Source organism: Sander lucioperca, chromosome 10 (assembly GCF_008315115.2).
Source record: "Sander lucioperca isolate FBNREF2018 chromosome 10, SLUC_FBN_1.2, whole genome shotgun sequence".
In the NCBI taxonomy this organism is placed as follows: domain Eukaryota; kingdom Metazoa; phylum Chordata; class Actinopteri; order Perciformes; family Percidae; genus Sander; species Sander lucioperca.
The window spans coordinates 27,855,731-27,873,981 of NC_050182.1; the positions used below are offsets into that span (position 1 = coordinate 27,855,731).

The following is an 18,251-nucleotide window of genomic DNA, read 5'->3' on the forward strand; positions in this document are numbered from 1 at the left end:
ACATAGGTAAGAAAATAAATGCATGGTGGGTAACCTCGGTCCTAGCCGCAGCTGTATGCCTTCACCTTGTGCACAGAACATCTGTCTGTATGTTGACACTGCTCCAGACCATATCCTGATTGAATTTAGGGACCAATAAATAGAATTTAGACTTGCATGTTTAAAATAATTGCTTAGATCTGCCCTTTGGTGATCACTCCTGGTTATGTGAGCTGAGGAGATATTATTGAACCATAAAGGGCTGCCTTTCTCCCAGGAGTTTCCTCCTTTGTAAATGCACACTGCCAGTGTCAGCTCTCCACCATGCCTGCAGCAGGGCCTATATTCCAGATGTTTATTTTTCCAATTATGGACATGTTACTAGATACATCTGAATCAAAGTTACTGCCAAAAAGTTGTAACTGAGAATAGTGGTTGTGCTCATTTTTCCTGGAAGAAGGAAGAAAGACAAGGTCAAAGTGGCAGGGCCCGCTACCCTGACTTATTTCTCTGTGCTCCCCCCAAACAAGGGAATGACAGCAGAGAAGTGATCGGTTTACATGTACACATTTTGTTTTGCACAGGAAGAAGTATTTAAATGCACTTGCTGATAAAGTACATGCTGCATTTATGTTTGTTCGATTTGATTGTGATCAGAGGCATAGTTTCATGAATCCCTCTGGTAAACAGTAAAGTCCCGTGCAGAATGAAGGAAAACAAGACTTATCTCCTTTTGAAAAATGTTTATGAATCAGACTGAAGATTAAATGCTGCCCCCTGTTGTCATAAACGCTGTCTTTGACATACTAATACAGTAGAAGTATTATTGCTTTGCTTATTATTGACTAAAATATGTAGAGTGAAACCTTCCAACTGTTTATGTGTATTAAGTATGGTGATGTTTGTATCCACAGGACCTGGAGTGTGATGTTTCTGTGGAGGATGACAACCGTCAGGAGTGGATCTTTACGCTTTACGACTTTGACAACAGTGGGAAAGTTACAAAAGATGTGTGTTTATTAGCTTTCATGCCGTTCCCTGCAGTGATGTTCTTTTCTATCTGTGCTCCTTGATGTGCCATGTCTTCTTAATAGTGATCATCTGTCCTTTTCAACTGTACAAACTGTGTTTTATCTGTCACTATAGGACATGTCCAGCCTGATGCACACTATCTATGATGTGGTGGATGCCTCTGTGAATCACTCCTGCCATAATAAGAGCAAGACTCTGCGTGTCAAACTGACCGTCACTCCAGAGCCCAGGTGCCACAGAAGAGAAACAGGAACAGGTAAATGATAATTAAAACAGCATCATATCTCAGACATGATTTATTATCCCAATATGCTGTGAGCCAACTCAGCATTTCCTGCATATTTGTGGATTTTAGATGTTGTGATGTTTTTGCAGAACACTTGTCAATCAACCATTGGTGTCAATACTGCAACGTCTTTTTTTCTGTACATTTTCAGATGTTTAGATTGTTCCTCTGTTCACATTACCTGGTTCATTGTCTACCAATATTTGTGGACTCGCCAAACACGTCATTTACATTGTTAATGTCATAACTTCTTTCACTCAAACGGATTTCCTCTGAAGGCTTTTTTGGTATGGGTTGTGTAAAACAGCAAAAGCAGCAAACTGTAATGGTTCAGGTGGATTGATTGTGTTTCAGTCTGTAAGTGTGGATGTCGCTGACGCTTTCCTGGTCTCAGTTCTTGTATTTTACCTCTTCAGATCGCTGTCACCAAGAGGAGGGGCGTTCGGCTGACAAGCGGCTGTCCTCCTACATCAGGTCAGTACACATCAAGTATATTTTGCTTAGAGGCTGGCCTGTGTGTGTTGTAATAATTCTTGCAAATGAATTGTGTAAATAATTGACAGTCCACTAATCATGAGTGTTTTACCCATTTTTAGCAGCAAAGGGCAGAGCAATGAAGCGCAGGCCACCGAGGGTCAGCATTACTGTGTGGATGAGAACACAGAGAGGAGGAATCACTACTTGGACCTGGCTGGTATAGAGAACTACACCTCCAGATTTGAAGGTAAGTGTCTTTTTATCGTGTTTTAACAGCCTGCTTGTTGTTGTCGACTCAAATTTGCTATATTATATTACAATGACAGGTTAAGAGATGACTATGTGGATGCTGAGAGGAAACAGCAATTCAGAGAGTTCAAAGTACAGTGTTATAAAACACAATAATTTGTATAAACCAATGACCCTGTCTATCTTCCCTGTCCTTCAGGAACCACCCCTCCACAGGAGGCTCATGTTCGGAGCTCCCAGAGCCAGAGCCGCTCACGCTCCCAGGAACCAGAAACCCAAGTTCTTCACCAGCGCCGCTCACAGGTCATCAGCGATAGCTACAACCCTATGGAGTCTCGAAGCAAGGGTACACATTTTGTCAAATCTCCCAAAGGAACCTACAAGGGAGGCGGAGGGAATAACGGGGGCAGCGGAGGTGGCAAATCCACTAAATGTCACGGCTACCACCCGCCTCTGCAAAGCATGCTGCACAGTGGTAGCACAGCAGGACATGGGGGTCAGGATGTGTACCACTTGCCACACCAAGTACAATCCTCTGGCCACCACCAGCACCCGTTGCAATACAGTCACAGCAAACGCCTTAGGGCAAAAGCCCGGGAGGCCATGTCCCCATCCAAAACCCCGCTGTCCCCTCAGTCCTACCCCCAGCAGCAACCCCCTGTACTACCAAGCCTGGAGAGAGAGCAAGCGTCCAGTCCACCTGGGAGCCCAGGGTTTGTGGTCCCTGTGGTCCAGCGTCACGAGCACCACCATCACCATGAACACCACCACCACCACCACTACCACCATTACCATCAGACATGACCGCGTTCAGTGTGCAGTGACTGAAACTGTACAGGACCAACCACAACCAACCACACCAGTCTGAAGGACTTAACGTCATCCCACGGGAGTGTTTCACACTCTGTCCAGGATCTTTTTACTCAACTCTTGCAAGCTATATACAGATATATCCTGAGATCAGATGTACTGGGGAATCGTGTAGTGCGATGGCTGATGGCCGAAAGGATGTTTTTCGGAGTTATTGTTTAATAACAAAAGATGTGTGGCACGGTTTTGAAGTTTTTGTAGATTTTCTGCTGGGACTGCTGCGATCGTTACCCATGTTCAGTAAGGGTACAAGGAACAGATCAGAGGACTTTTGACGAGACATCCTTTCCCTCCTGGTGCTGTGGGTTAAAGTCCATGGAAGCTATTTGTGTCAGAGTAGGTGTGTTATTCTGTGTGAGACCTTTCCAAAACATGGATCTCAGGTGTAAAGGTGCTGCTGCTCTTGAGCGTTTTACAGAGGCTTCTTCCTCTGGGAAGCCTTATGTGGACTGAGGGGCTTCCTGTTTGGGATGGGGGGATGGGGGGGGGGTTGGAGTATGAAATCACCACTGCCAGTTTTAATGCAAAAATATCTTGCTATATGTATAAAAAAATCTATATATGTAAACACATTTTACTGTATAATTATTATACTGTATATGCATATTTCATCATGGACATAATTATGCATATATGTATTTTGTCTTTTATATATTTTAATAAACATTATATAGTTCATTTATATTATTGCAGCAACAGTTTGTTTATTTCTGCTCATAACACACTTGATTATGGCGTCTGCTGCCACTGTGTGGATAAAAACAGAACATCTACAGCACAAAGCCATTCAGTATTAAGTTATTGTTTGAGACTTTAACATTAAATGATAATAATAAGATAATTAAAACCTAGTTGTGGTTTGAGAGTAGATCTTTTTTTAGATTTTTTTCGTTTTTGTTTGCTGGTCATTTTAAATGAATGGGAACAATTTGGAATCAAGGCTGATGTTTTTTTAGATTATTGATTCCATTAAAAAAACAAGGTAGTTTTAAGTTATTGGATCAGGTCGTTTTAATTATCACAAGGAGATAAAGAATGAGCATATAAGTTATTTAGAGGTCAGAGACAGACAGCTGATCTTGGTCAGCACGAGCAACTGAAAAGCTCTACATGACCGTACTATCAATGACATGAATACTGTGGGAACAGCAGCAACTTTCTACCAGTAATACAAATGCAGTGGTTACCGGATGGTGTATAAGTGTCTGGCCACAAAAGTGACTGTAACAGAAAGGCCTTATTTTTGAAAGCAGAAGTGTCTCGTGTTTCTTCATGTTTGTACTTAACTCTCATTCTCTGAGAAAACCAAAGTGAGTCTCCAAAGTGTGAACAGTCAGTATAAGCTCATAACACAAAGTTGGGTGACATAAAGAGAGCTTTAATGCATGACTGTGCTGCATTTCCCTACAGGGTTCATACTGAAGACTAATACATTTCCCTGTGGTGGTTCTGTATGCCAAGTACAGGGACACCTAGGGAATAGTATTATGCCACATGGTAGTGCTGACAATCTGCAGCATCTGGCCCCTTGTGTGTCAATTAGTTTGTGGTAATTTGATTAAACACAAATGTATTTAGCAATATACACCATGTAAGGACAATACAAACTGAAATAGGAAAACTAGATGAAAAACCTTTAAGACAGGGCCTCCAGCTGAAGTAATAATGTAGGACCAACCTCCTAATAGTTCAGTTGATATTATACTTCAATTGTGCATATTACCAATAGCTGACACGATGTATCATAATAGGAAAAGCAGTGTGTGTTACTGATAATATCACAGTGTGACAGTGAACCATCATGCACAATACCAGGACCCTGAAATGGAATTCAAATATCTTAAAAAGTGTGTCTTTACCTCTGGGCTTGTCCTGAAAAAAGGCCCACAAACCACCATGAACCTAGAGCTAGAGCTTAGATCGGCCCAAAAAATCAAGCCCGAACCTACCCGAGCCAGAGCACGTTGCGTCCGAGCCCGGCCCGGCCCGACACATTAACTGTAATTATGAGCCCGAGCCCGATTTAAACCCGACAATTTTTTAATACGTGGGCCGTTATAACTGACGTTCTCAACTACAATTCAGAGTTGTTTGAACTGCAGAAATCTGTTTACAATAATACAACAAGGACGAAGCATGTAAACTGCGCTGTTTGTTTAGAATGGAACGGATCGCAAGTGGATCCGAATAAAGAAACGTAAAAAAACCCCAAAACAATGATGCCCACGACTTGTTTAAACTGCTTCCATACCTCCGACTTTCCTCCACACTTGCTCAAAGTTAATTCTCCTGTTTTTCTTTTTTACTTTACATCTTCAAGCTCCCGGTGTGATGCGTGCGAGAGAGGAGACTCCGCGCATGAAGTGCTGCATTTTGTAACTGCAGCCTAACTTTTGTACACATTTGTTACTTTTATATAGCCTATATATATATATATAATATTTCTGATTATGGCATAGCTATCTCCCCACCCAAATAGGATAATAAGGTAATGGATAAAAAAAAAATGATCAAGGGTCCGAGGACCGAGGATGCGGCGGAAAATAACGGCCCGAGCTCGGCTCGGGCTTGGGCCGAGAATCTAAACTCTACCTAGAGCACTGAAGCCATTCACCAGGTCTGTCTCTGTGTCAGCCACTAGGTGGCAACTAATAGCCATCTATGGTTAATACTGAAGGAAGACATCAGTCAAGTGTTCCTCGAGATACTGTAAAATTTAGTAGGACCACAGGCCAATCTTAGATCTGTTGAAATCATGAAGTGAGTTTAAAGAGGGCATCACTGTAGAGCAGCATACCTGCTCAGCCAACCTTTACTCTGTATAAATAAGGGTAAGTGTCTGAATCACATGTAAACAAGAGGGTTGCTCCATCAGCAAAACACAGGAACCTGCTATTGCTCTCACATTGACCAGACAACCGCTAAATCTTGTTATTAACTGACAAAGCAATCTCACCCAAGGTCCATTTTGTAGCTATTCTGGAGCATTTGATTACATCACATGATCTTCATCAGCGGATGAAAAACAAAAAGCTCCAAAAACAGCTCATATTGTTTTGTCAACTGCTGTGTCCAAGGGTCAAGAGTTCAATCTGAACCTCAACTAGTTATTAATAATGTTTGCGTGAGTTGTTAAAGGTTTGCTTACAGCGGTAAGGTTTGTAAACAATACAATATTTAAACAAACCTCTAATCAGCTGTGAAACCCATAGGTGAAACTACAACATTGATTTAAAATCTATTATTGAAACTCAAGTGCATAAATGAATAGGTACTTATAATGTATGTTGTCAACATAAATTGATCTTCTAATTAGATTCTAAAAGAAAGACCTTGAGCCTCAAAGTGAATGCAGTTATTTCAGGTATTTCCATCAGGGGGTCAAGTTGAGCTGTCACCTTGCTGGACATGGCTGTTTCACGTGACCATAGATGCAACAGTCTGTACGTTGTCATTCAAGTAAAGAGTAGAAAAGAGCTACTACAGCCAAATGTGAGCTAGTTTTCAACTATGTAAGACTTGGGTTTTCCTGATGACCAGATTTTTTGTGTAGGCCTATTATACATTTTTTTAAACGGTTGGCATAATGTAGCTTATTTATTATTATTTTGCTAAATGAGTGTCGCTTCATACCAACGCGCTTTTGTTAATTGCCAGCACAGCTCAGAGAAAGCAGCATTCCCTGCTCCGGTCGTCAGGGATTTAGGGAAGGACTGAATCCGAGCCCCGACTGAGGCAAACAATGGCAGCTATGAAAGGCGAGGGGAGGGTCGGTCTATAATGCAAATGTCCACTTTGGGCGCCTCGGAGAACCTGCACTTAACACTGACAACTACCAACTTCCACCCAAAGTAAGTACGTAGCACATATAGGCCTATTACAGACGCTGACTGTATAACAGCTTAGTTTTTTTATTGGTATTTGTCGCTGTATTTTACATTTGCAATTACAGTTCTTCCATGGAGGCTTCTTTGCTTCAGCAACAAGTGGGAAAGCGGAGTGTAGACGGTTTTTGGAGACAGGACGCTGCAGCATCTCTGAAATGTGCCAAGTGCACCTGCTGAAGGAAGAAACAGAGAGGTAGGAACCGTATGGTATCCAAATACAAGTACAGCATCCCGATGTAGCTACTGTTAAAGTAGCACCCTACTTCCTAAACTTTCTCCTCCACTTCATAATCGACGTTTTAACAGTCAAGACGAAATTTCCCCATTTTGTTCGCATTCCTCAGGACTACGGTTCATTTCTCTGTACGAAGCTTACAGTGGAAAACTTTTTTTCCCCAACATACAACAGTTTTGTTCGACCCACCTTTTTTTCTGTGCGGCTTATTTAGTGCAGCTAAGCCTGTCTCAGGAAAACATGATTATCCTCAGACCATCGATACGCTGGCTTTCATTCAAGACATGCATGAGAAAGGCTTTGCAACATAATAGATCAGTGGGAGCCTGTCTGCTTGTATAGACGTGGGGCGAATGGAGGGGATTCCCACATGAATTGTGATATTTTGGGGAGTAAAACTGAAAATTTGAGAAATATTACATGCAACACGTGAGATTGACCCTCTGGCGTTTAAATGTGGGCCAGAGAAGTCTATGAAAACATTTGGTTTAAAAAAAAAAAAAGAGTCAACTCTGAGCCCCATTTTAACAAAATCTCTGCAGCCTGCACTTTTTGCAAGCGTTGATCAAAAAGTAATGGAATGAAATGCTACTGTAAAGTCTCAGAGAGACATCAAAGCCGACTCAACATGAGGCCTTTATCTGAACAATTGCTCCATTCTAACCCGCACCCCAACCCCAACCACCACACAACCCCCTATTCCAAATTTCCACTTGATTAAGCCCTAAACTGAGCAAAGTTAAATCTGGAGGGAAAATGGTTCACTAATTCTGACTCTCAAGTTCTGACACAAAAGAAGAAAGACTGTTCTCTCTGTTCTAATTTGAGTCTGATTCAATAAGTTGATAAGAGTTTTCTCTGCTGGGTTGAAAAACATGTTGGACAAATATAGACAGACGACGAAGAAGAATAAGTGACAGACAACTGAAAGCAAACCTTCATCAAATCATTTAGCTCCTGCTTGATTATTGTAGCCTTAGGATATACGGATGTATTGCTGTGTACTATATACTGTATTAATTATAACATGAATAGTGTACATCAGTTGTGCAACAAAACCAATGCACCTGATTGCAAGTGGTTAACTACTGAATACTGATAACATCAACATGTAAGCATAATGCTATTTTGGCTGTTAGAATGTAAGCAACAAAATCATGCATGTGTAACGATCCATAAAAAATGCATGGGCAATAGTTAAAAGGCTGTTTATTTAGATGTGGACACTAGTTTTCAGGGATCGGTGTGAATGCCACCAATGCAGTTTATGACAACTCTTTACAATTCAGGTATAGGGCTCTGACAGCTTCCTGTTGATGGCTCTTTATTGCTCTCTAGAAACCTCCCTCTGCTACTGAAGCTCAGATATCTTCCAAATCTAAACACTGCAGTTGAAATCCATTGCTCTCTCTCTCTCATTGATTTTCCTGCATTTGTAAGCAATTTTCTCCAATGGTGAGAGTACGCAGAAGCAGCCTGCAGACCACTGTACACATTCTCTGTGTTGTGGTCAGGTTGCCAGGCAATGTGAGCTGCTGGATGAAGGCTGCTCTCTCCATCTCTTTCTGTCTCACAACCCCCCACCTCTCTTCTCAGCTTGCCTCTCCTCTGCTGCATACTAATAGATGGACACAAAGCTGATTACAAACAAGGGCTGTCAAACAGATTATTAATATTCTTTGCTTTGTGGTCTGGTTTACAGGGGCAGTTGTTTATGGGAACTTCCTCTATTATTTGTTATATGTATGGTTTTCACTAATTTCCTGTGAAATACAGTGGACAGAAAGTCTACCAGTCTGCAGTTACTGTCAGGTGCATGTGTTTAAGTCCTTTTGTATTCTGCAGGAACGTTTTTATATATCTTTCTGTCATCCACCAGAGGAGGGCAATGTTCAAGTCATGTTGAGAAGCAGTAAACTAAAAGAAGTAGTAGAGTAGTAGACCTACTTTTAACTGTTTTTGCTGTGATGTGCTCTGATAAAATGTTAGTGAAATATCTTTGGGAGCTGCAAACACAAGAGACTATCTACTGCATCTTTGCAGGAAGGAATCATTACTCTGACAACAACTCACAAACAGATGAAGTGAGTGTTTAGTTTGTATAAAAACAGGCACTCTCAATTGCAAAGCAAGACCAGTACACCAATAGTTTGCACAATACCACATCAGTGTATTGAGCTGTTTGTTTTTAGTAGTTTTTTGATTATTTTGTCTTTTTGTTTGAGTAAGGATCAGCGGAATCGGGAACAGCTACATTATATCTCAAAGTAAATTATTTCCCCATATAAAAATGCACAGGAAGGGAAGGTAGTTTTGTTTTTTTTGAAGATTATTTTTTGGGCTTTTCCGCCTTTAACTTTTGACAGGATAGCTAGGTGAGAAAGGGGAGAGAGAGGGGGAAGACATGCAGGAAATTGTCACAGGTCAGATTCAAACCCTGGACCTCTGCGTCGAGGCATAAACCTCTCAGTATATGTGCCCCTGCTCCACCACTGTCCAACCAACATTTTTGTAAAATAATAATTCTCTTGCACTTGTGAATGTTACACTTTAAATTATGTGTAAAGCGCAGTATGGATTTCCTTTATAGACTCATCTGGAGATTCTTTGTGTTTTCTATGTAATGCTCATTTGTGTCACCAGATATGTAAGCATAGATATAGGAAAGTATAGAAACTCAGCATTCTGTCATTGAGGAACTCCTCAATGACAGAACTCCTCTTCCCAATAGGCCCTATCCTCAAGAGACAGGTATAATTAGAGCTATGGAAACAGGAAACACCTCGCCCTCCCTATCGTTTTCTCCCTCCTCTCTCTACCCCCTTTTTCTCTCTCTCTCTCTCTTCCTCCTCTCTCTTCTCAGATGTGCATTTATTTGTACAAATTATCAGGTGCAGAGACGTAAGGCCTATAATGAGTCCTGTGATGGTTATCAGTGTATCTTACATCCTTGCATTTACTGGAAATTCTTCTTCCAGAAAGCAATTAACAAGCTGCACATTCAGTTTTTGCTCTCATCTATCTGCCTGTTAGAATGAAAACTCGCAGCTATTTTAATTATATATTAAATTATAGATTCTTTCTTTTAGTCTGTTATCAAAACATTTCCATTGCTAAAGTGGTGCCTTACAACTAACTGCCAAAAAGCACAGAGTAATTCAATTACAGTGGTTAGAAACACAGAAAAACAACCAACATTTTAGAAGCTTTTACTACCAAATGTTTGTTATTATGACTTGATAAAACCTTTAAATGTTGGTCGACCAGTAAGTTAATTAGGTAGTTGTTTGAGCGTTAGGTGTCATGCTGTGGCAAATCTAACAAATGTATGAGAAGTAAGCAGACATGTTTGTTTATATTAATTTTGAGAGTCGTCATGATGTGAGTCGCTAATATGACATTTACTGCAATTTCACACTGTCTAAACCTTAATCCTCCCACATTCTTCAGCTTGACTTGCATCACAATGCTTTGGCTTTGCATGCCAGTGATTCATTTGTAGTGGATATTTACACACCCTTTACGTTTAACCCAACGTCAGGGATGTAGATGAGGGGCCTCTAATTTCTGTTCCTTCCTCCAAAGATTAAAGACCCTGCGGAGACCAGGTGTACAGTTCAGACCAAAGATTAGACACCCATCGCACTGCCCTTCATCTTACTGCATCCACGACTTGCTCATGCACCGCACTCCGCCTCTGTGACGGTGAAAAATTTACTTTTTTTTTGGAGCAGGAAAGCTTCTTCTTCTCTCTTCTTTGCTGTCCATTAAAAGGGGTGCACCAGCACTTCACCCAATTCCAACAGTCTCTCCCTCTGCTCAGGCACGCAGAGTTTAAGAGAGAGAAAAGTCAGCACTTTTTATTGATTCGGAGGAGTGGCTCCCACCTTTTCCCTTCCTGGTGTGGAATGCACACCTGGAGGTGTTTGCTGAGTGGCTCTAGTAATCCATATAACAATGCAGGCTGACATCTGTTGCCATGAAGAGCACTCGAGGCAGGCTTCTCTGACAGGCGCTGGATTGTCTCTACAGATCAGTGTAGCTGTGATGCAGTTGATCCCTTTATTGTGACATTTATCTTTAATCCTTTTTTTTTATTACTGACACAATAGAGAGTCCACAGGGTTTTAATATGATCAGAGTCTTTCTAATTAGCCGAGAAGGTGATGAGGTTATAGAACTGATTTGTAAAAAATAATAATATAACTCTCAATCAAAAGTTTGAATACATTAAAGACACCATGGATTGACAGAAAGCACAGGTAAAGTGTAGTTGTCTAGACTTTGTTGACATGGCTTTGTTGAGTTGCACTGCTCTTGGTTCCCCTTACAGTGTACACATGAGGGAGATGGGTGCAGATAAAACGACTGGGTTACGCCCCGCCGAGGAATTGGGATGCCCTGGGGGGTTGGGAAACTTTCTGCCTGGCTAGCCTTAATATTGTGATTCTCCTCAGTCAACAAAGCAGTTTGTTTGATGGAACATGTCAGGTTCTTCCAGGACTTGGGGGCTGGTCCTCTCCTCTGGTTAGACAGCTGTCAGCCCTTCAGAGCCCAGAGAACCAGCGACTCCTCCATGTGTTGTTGGAGACTTCAAAGCAGTAGAGCAGAGCGAGGTGAGTGCTGATTTTCAAAAACAATTGCAACAGCTTTAGCTGGGATTCATTTGGATGTTGAACTTTGGGGCATTGTTCTGTCTCAGGCTATTTGTTGTCATTGTTAATTGCACTTAATCTAAGAGCAAAGTTTTAGCATTATTATTGCTGTACAGTCTGTAATCCAGAGGATTGTTGGCAGTTTATAGTGTGTAAACTTTCTTATTTTCAAAGGGAATTTGGAATCTATTAAGTAGAAGTAAAGCTTAACTACTAAAGAGCAGTGTAGTACACATGACCAGATTAATTAATAGAAATGTAATAGTACAAACGTTTTATGACCTGCTTATGTCAATCTATACACTACTCCTTTGGCTGGAAGAGTTTCTATTGTTTTAATAAAGATAAAAAAATACAATACATGTTAAACAATACTGCCAAATACATGCTTTATATGACATACTGTAGTAAGTCAGTACAGTATTTAGTGGATGTATGTTTTAACTGCTTGTTGAAACAGATTTACAGGTGCGTGGGTACCCAGGCAAGTCTGTGCAGGGATGGTAACATCTAACATTAGTGTCTTTATTATAAGAAGATGTTTTCATTCTTCTGCCCAACAGCACAGATTAGATTTGATTCCATGTAATTAGACATTAAAGGGAAGTAAGGCTTGATTACTCTAGTTTTACAATAGGGATTAGTTATTGAAAAATATAAAACTTGTGCTTTGCATAATGAAGTTTAGTCATACTTCACTGTTTGTACTGTCTTTACTTTAGTCACACAGGACATACTGCAGTGTATGTATAATTGAGTCAGACTGAGCTTGTCCTTTCCTTGACTCCTTGATGATTTCAACTGTGGGAGCTGCTGCTGTAACTCGACCTTGCCTCCTCCAGCCACCTGTGCTCGCGCGCCCAGAGAAAACACTGGCTTTTGTATTGGAGTGAGACGTCCACACAGCAGGGAGACTAAGGTACATTAGGCGGCTATGACAGGTGGCATACTCTCTTTCTGTGCTTGAATATGGTCGGGCTGTTGGTGGAACAGCTGCACCACACAGCCATGGAGGGCGGGGGTAAATCTCTTTCCTGACAAAGACATCAGAAAAAGACAGACACTTTAAATTTGATTTGAGACGCATTTCTTTTTAAATGTGTTAAAGTACAATGTATGCATGTCTCTCCATACAGATTTGGGTTTCTCTTTGTATGGCAGTGGGAGGCTGGGGGATGGGGCACTATGTGGTTGTTTGTGTTTGTGTAGCTGTGTGCATTTGTGTAGCAAAGTAATCAATCTGAATCCTGGAGCCTTAAGTGTGCAGCAGCACCACTGTGTTCGTCTGTGAGAGGAGGAACACTTTAGTGTGTGAGCCTGGATGGTGATGTGATGTGAGTTCCCATGGCTGTGTGAGGCAGTCAGAAGGAGAGTGATGACTCGTTCACTCTGTCCTCTGTATGGACTCAGCTTCTCAGTCTGATCTGTGAGTATAAAACTTCTTACAAAATGCAGTTATTTTCATTTTGTTTGCTCACAGTTCCTCTGTAGTAGTTAAACAATGACTTTCTGCTTTATCTTTTTGGAAGAGTCAGATAGTGGAATTATTGGAATTACACTGAGAGACGGTGGACAGACTGGTGTGAGCAAGAAAGTATATATTTCTCAGACATTGACATTAATTGCCATCTTATTTGATGATCGATTAATCTTTTGAGTAATTTTACAAGCATCATTTCTTTTTCTTGATCTTGCATTATATTAAATTGAATATGGTTGGTTATTGGACTGTTGGTCACACAAAACAAGAAATTTAATCAACAACAGATTATTCAACAATAAACTAATTGTTAGTTGCAACTCTACTTAGTATGGATTTCCTGAGCTTTTGCAATTTAGATGGATCTAACAGACATTTTGCTGCTGTAAAGACATTTACAAAAAACTTACACTGACTTAAATGACTATACAATGCTGTGATTACTGCCAACATATTGCCACAACTGTCACAGTTTAAAATATATCATGCTGGAGTTTAAGAGGAAGAAAAGGGATGAAGTTTAAAGTTTTCATAACAACTGTTGTTGGGTGGCCTGTGTGGCACTGTGAGGTTGGTACGAAGTGAGGTAGGACCAAGGTGTCACATTCCACAGTTTGGTGTGTGTGTGTGTGTGTGTGTGTGTGTGTGTGTGTGTGTGTTCATCACAAATGACCACCCATCTATTTACAACAGAGCTTGTACTTTATCTAATCTTACTTAAATGTATGTATATATATCACCTCCAATGAATTCCTCCATATTCTAAGTAAAGTTTGGTTGAATTTGTGTGTGTGTTCATGTGTGTACATCTGACTGCAAAAAGTTCTACTGCTGTGTCTATCCTCCCCGCTTAAATCTGTCTTGTATTTTTATCTGTAGAATTATGGTAAGATATGTTGATGAAAAATGTTAAAACTGCAGCTCTCATGTCTTCTGACTAATTTCTTCCCCTGATTGCTCTATCAGATGGGGTGCCACCCCTGGGACAGCCCTATCTGCTTTTTCAGATCACATAAATATTGTTTACCAGAAGTCTGCGTAGACAAGGCTATTTTAAACCTTATGGTTGCTCATGGAAAAAACAGGAAAGGTTTAATTCTTGTAGTTGTACAAACATAGTAGTTTAACAGGAGCTGATGTTTTACTGTCCACAACTTTAATGCTGTCGTGATATGAATCAGAACATACTGTAGATAAGAACGTATGAAGCCCACACATTTTTGTCTTTAGCACAGGGGACATCAGCTCTGTGGACTAAATCCCTACACATTTAAACACAAGTTTCGGCTCCAGGATACATGTCGTTGACTGTTTATCCCAGTGCAGCAGGGCTTGATCCTGACCTAAATCACACACTGATGCTTCCTCTAGTGGCCTAAGAGGAACCACATGTCTACAGTCTCAAACAGGACATATAAAGAGGAGAGAATTAGGAACCTAAAACATTTAATTTCTTTCAATCCACCCGTAATATTTCAATTAATGTTTAATCTGATATTAACTGATATTGCAATTTACATTTAGAAGGTAATCATTCACAAATACAGTTTTGTTGGGAGCCTGTTCAATGTTATTTTTTTTATATAGCTTTTCTCTTAAGTATAAAGTTTTATCACGATCATAAGCATATTGGACTATGCCAACTTTCTTAAAAGAAACTAAATCAATTGTGTCAGTCAACACCAAGTGTACACCTAACATAGCAGTAGTACACTCATTAATAATTTATTTTAATAATCTAACCATTGTTGATAAAAATTAAAAATCATAAAATTTGAGATTGTAAGACTTTGGAGCACAATTTAGTTTAAAATTAGGGTGGCCCAGTCACTATGGAACACAACGTTCTCAGCACAAGTGCCTCGGGGGACCTCTGCTGCATGTCATTCCCCCTCACTTCCTGTCATCTATCTACTGTTTGCTTCATTTATTTTACTTCAATATCTTAAAAACATAACTAATTCACCACTCAGACAGAGCTGCAGCCTCACTTCCAAAATTATATAGGGCTGACTAAAAATCTGCTTTAGTGGGCATCCTGCTGGCTCACTTGGCTGACGCGCCTGCATCTTGGAAGTATGCCAACCCGAGACCTTTGTTGACTTCAACTTGAACCGTTTTGTTGCTCATGTGAGATAAGTAAGAATTAAAAAGAAGGAAAAGGAGAAAAAAGGGGGACTTAAAAGAAGACAATCTGCTCTCAGTGAAACCAGTGCAGTGGAGATGGCCAGGGTAGCAGAAATTATAGGGTCAGACATGGCACCAACATTATGTGACTTGGAGAGAGAGGAGTGTATATTTGCATAGTACATATGCGAGGTATGTGTGTCTCTGTTTAAATAGCAGATTATACAGTAGCTATATACATAAGACTAAATGTTGATATACTGTATATAACAATACGTGGTGTTACTATTTATGATCTTACCTCTTAGTTTACAGTAACATCTTTGCTTTTTTGTGTGAAGTGCAAATGCTTCTGGATACTTTTGTCAACATAAGAGTAACTACAGTGTTTATGTGTGAGCACACGTGTGCTGTGTGACTGGCAGTGACAGCGTGTCGTTTTGTCTTCATTGGGTCATTGAGAATCAAGAATCTCTAAATATAAACCAACCCAATTACCTATCCTCACTACCGTCTCTGTCTAAATGTGATCTACACATTTATTACACAAAGCATGCATTCTCACCGATCATGTTTTCCCCGAACAATGATTTCCTGTGTTTAGGAAGTTATGGGAAGGAGCTAACAAATTGTCACTTTGCTGCATTCCAGCGGTAAAAACATGCTCACCTCTCCTGTGTTGTGTCTCGGTTAGGGTTTTCTTGTGATGCCCGTCAGATGTCATCATCGAGGAATGTTAACTAATGATATAATCAAGTTTATGGTTCCATGTCTTCAACTCAAAGACACACTATTTAGAAGAGCTCTTTAAAGACAAACAGTTTATATATTGTTTTAGAGGCAATGTGTTTTGAAGATGTCATATCTGTCTTATGTACCAGGAAGATGGCCCGCATATGTCAGTGGTTTCTAAGGACCAGTTAATGAATTGGGTATACCCTTGCCAATATTTAAGGGGAACGCTGTTGTAGTGAGGGACCTGAGCCACCAATCCTATGCTGATGTCTTCCTTTCTTTTTCCTTTTGAAAAGCAGCAGAATAAGCTGAAACCCTAGTCCATTTGTATTGTCAGGACAAAGAGAGACCATTGTGGCAGGAAGGGTGGAGGGGAGCTGCCGGTGGAGGTAGGGGTGCAAGGGGTCAGGGGGGGCAGAGAGGAGTTAGTCAGTCCGACCCCTGCTGGGTGGAGTGTTGGGGGTTCGGGGCGGTGGGGGTGTGGAGGTCAGGTAGTGTGTTTTTTTCTCTCTTTCTCTCTGAATGATGAGCCTGAAGTTGCAGCAGTGTGCATTTATCCAGCTGGAAGAGGCTTCAGTAGCAGAGCAGTGGCAGGGCGGGGGAGGTTATGTTGGAGGGAGGGAGGGAGGGTGACGGGGAAGCCAGCGCACTGCCTCTCTCACGCTCCGACAGGAGTTTATTCTGCTCCAGTTGCCTACACTGCAGCACACAGACAGAGCTGGAGAGAGAGAAGGCACGGGACCTTGATATCACTGCAATGACTTACAGCACTTACAGAGTGGATTGTACACTGGATTTTAGCGCTTGGAGTTGACAACTTTTATTTATTCATTTTTTATTTTTTATTTGGTATTTCGTCTGGTGCCTAAATGCTGTCACTGGGCAAAATGCACTCCAGAGCAAAGTCCCGGAGTTGTGACAACTACCTGAGTATTAAGGTACAAGCTTTAAATGTATCTTCATTACAGTTTTAATGAGACTTTTTGGAAGTTGCTGTTTCTTTCTGTGTGATTTTTGCATTTGTTTTAACTCTTCTGTATCGAGTGTAATACCTGACCTCTTTGGAACACGTGTGTGTGATTGTGTGTTTGTGTGTGTGTGTGTGTGTGTGTGTGTGTGTGTGTGTGTGTGTGTGTGTGTGTGTGTGTGTGTGTGTGTGTGTGTATGTGTGTGTGTGTGTGTGTGTGTGTGTGCGTGTGTGTGTGTGTGTGTGTGTGTGTGTGTGTGTGTGTGTGTGTGTGGTAGATTTTTAGACATGCATAAATTGAGGGAGATGGGAGTAGAACGTACGTTTCAGTAAGAGAACTTAAGTGTGATGTATTACTTTGTCTGCTGCTCTCAGATACTTGCCTGTTTGTGATACTCTGTGTTCACTTCGAAGGGCATTGGGAGTGTAATTATTTTCTAAAAAATAAATAAATAAATAAAACATCTTATTTCTTCAGTAGATACAAACAACAACAATGTATTTCAGCTGTGTGCCATCATCAGCATTGGTTGTCTTTTATCAGCTAAACAAGAAGAATGAAAACCAGATTTGATGAATGTGTTCATTTCTGGGGTCAGTGAAATACACAAGTTTGTATCCTTTCTGATAAGTCAGTTTCCTTTATCATCCTCCCACTTGGTATGCACCCAGGCTATATTTACCCTGCAGAGGTAATAACAGACTGTTTGTTAGTCTCCTTTGTCTCTCCTGTCACTGCTCATCACCGCTCTGATTGGTTGAAGGACCTCCATTCACTTTTTGTCTCTTGTTGTTGGGTTTTCCTTTTTTGCAAAGGCTAATCAAATGTGTGAATGTGTGCGTTGTATACAGTAAAACATATCTATAGAGCCTGTCAGGGCTGCTCAGGAACAATATCCTGTCAATATCCTGTCTCAATTTTATTTACATATTGTAGGACAAAGTCATTAGTTGACTACATAAATCAAGTCTTTCTGATAACTGAAATGGAATCTGTCAAATATTTCCCACTGCTCCATTAGGTAACAGTTTCATTTTGTCTAATTTAAAAAGAAAAATGTACAGCTGTATCTTAGCTTGCGTCTTTTGTTTTGTGCAGTACTTTTTAATGACATAGGTTGAAAAAATGTGTAGGCCTTACACTTTACAACATATTAAACAGCCTGATGGTCAGAGGAAAATAAAAAGAGTAACTTTTGCTGAAGTGGGTGGGCCAGTTTATCACCTCCAGACTTCCATTACTGTTGATCTCGCTGTCACCTTACGGACCCA

At 40.7% G+C, this 18,251-nt stretch overlaps 2 protein-coding genes across 7 annotated transcripts in view; both read left to right on the plus strand.

The window, feature by feature from the left end:
• nkd2b (NKD inhibitor of WNT signaling pathway 2b) overlaps nucleotides 1-3,575 on the plus strand; it is a 29,299-nt gene extending 25,724 nt beyond the window's left edge. The window contains exons 6-10 of one of the 2 annotated variants that reach the window (XM_031299057.2): nucleotides 894-989; nucleotides 1,126-1,267; nucleotides 1,714-1,771; nucleotides 1,897-2,021; nucleotides 2,223-3,575. In XM_031299057.2, coding sequence (XP_031154917.1) covers nucleotides 894-989; nucleotides 1,126-1,267; nucleotides 1,714-1,771; nucleotides 1,897-2,021; nucleotides 2,223-2,827 — 1,026 coding nt within the window. In that variant the 3' untranslated portion in view covers nucleotides 2,828-3,575. Of the gene's footprint in view, nucleotides 1-893; nucleotides 990-1,125; nucleotides 1,268-1,713; nucleotides 1,772-1,893; nucleotides 2,022-2,222 lie in introns of both variants that reach the window. The other variant, XM_036006227.1, reaches the window with a different exon arrangement.
• Nucleotides 3,576-6,580: 3,005 nt separating this feature from the next.
• zgc:158766 (uncharacterized protein LOC100009641 homolog) overlaps nucleotides 6,581-18,251 on the plus strand; it is a 34,456-nt gene continuing 22,785 nt past the window's right edge. For 2 of the 5 annotated variants that reach the window (XM_031299047.2, XM_031299048.2), the window contains exon 1: nucleotides 16,677-16,950. In XM_031299047.2, coding sequence (XP_031154907.1) covers nucleotides 16,882-16,950 — 69 coding nt within the window. In that variant the 5' untranslated portion in view covers nucleotides 16,677-16,881. Of the gene's footprint in view, nucleotides 6,745-6,820; nucleotides 6,974-13,071; nucleotides 13,097-16,676; nucleotides 16,951-18,251 lie in introns of those variants that run through there. The other 3 variants (XM_036006256.1, XM_036006257.1, XM_036006259.1) reach the window with 3 other exon arrangements.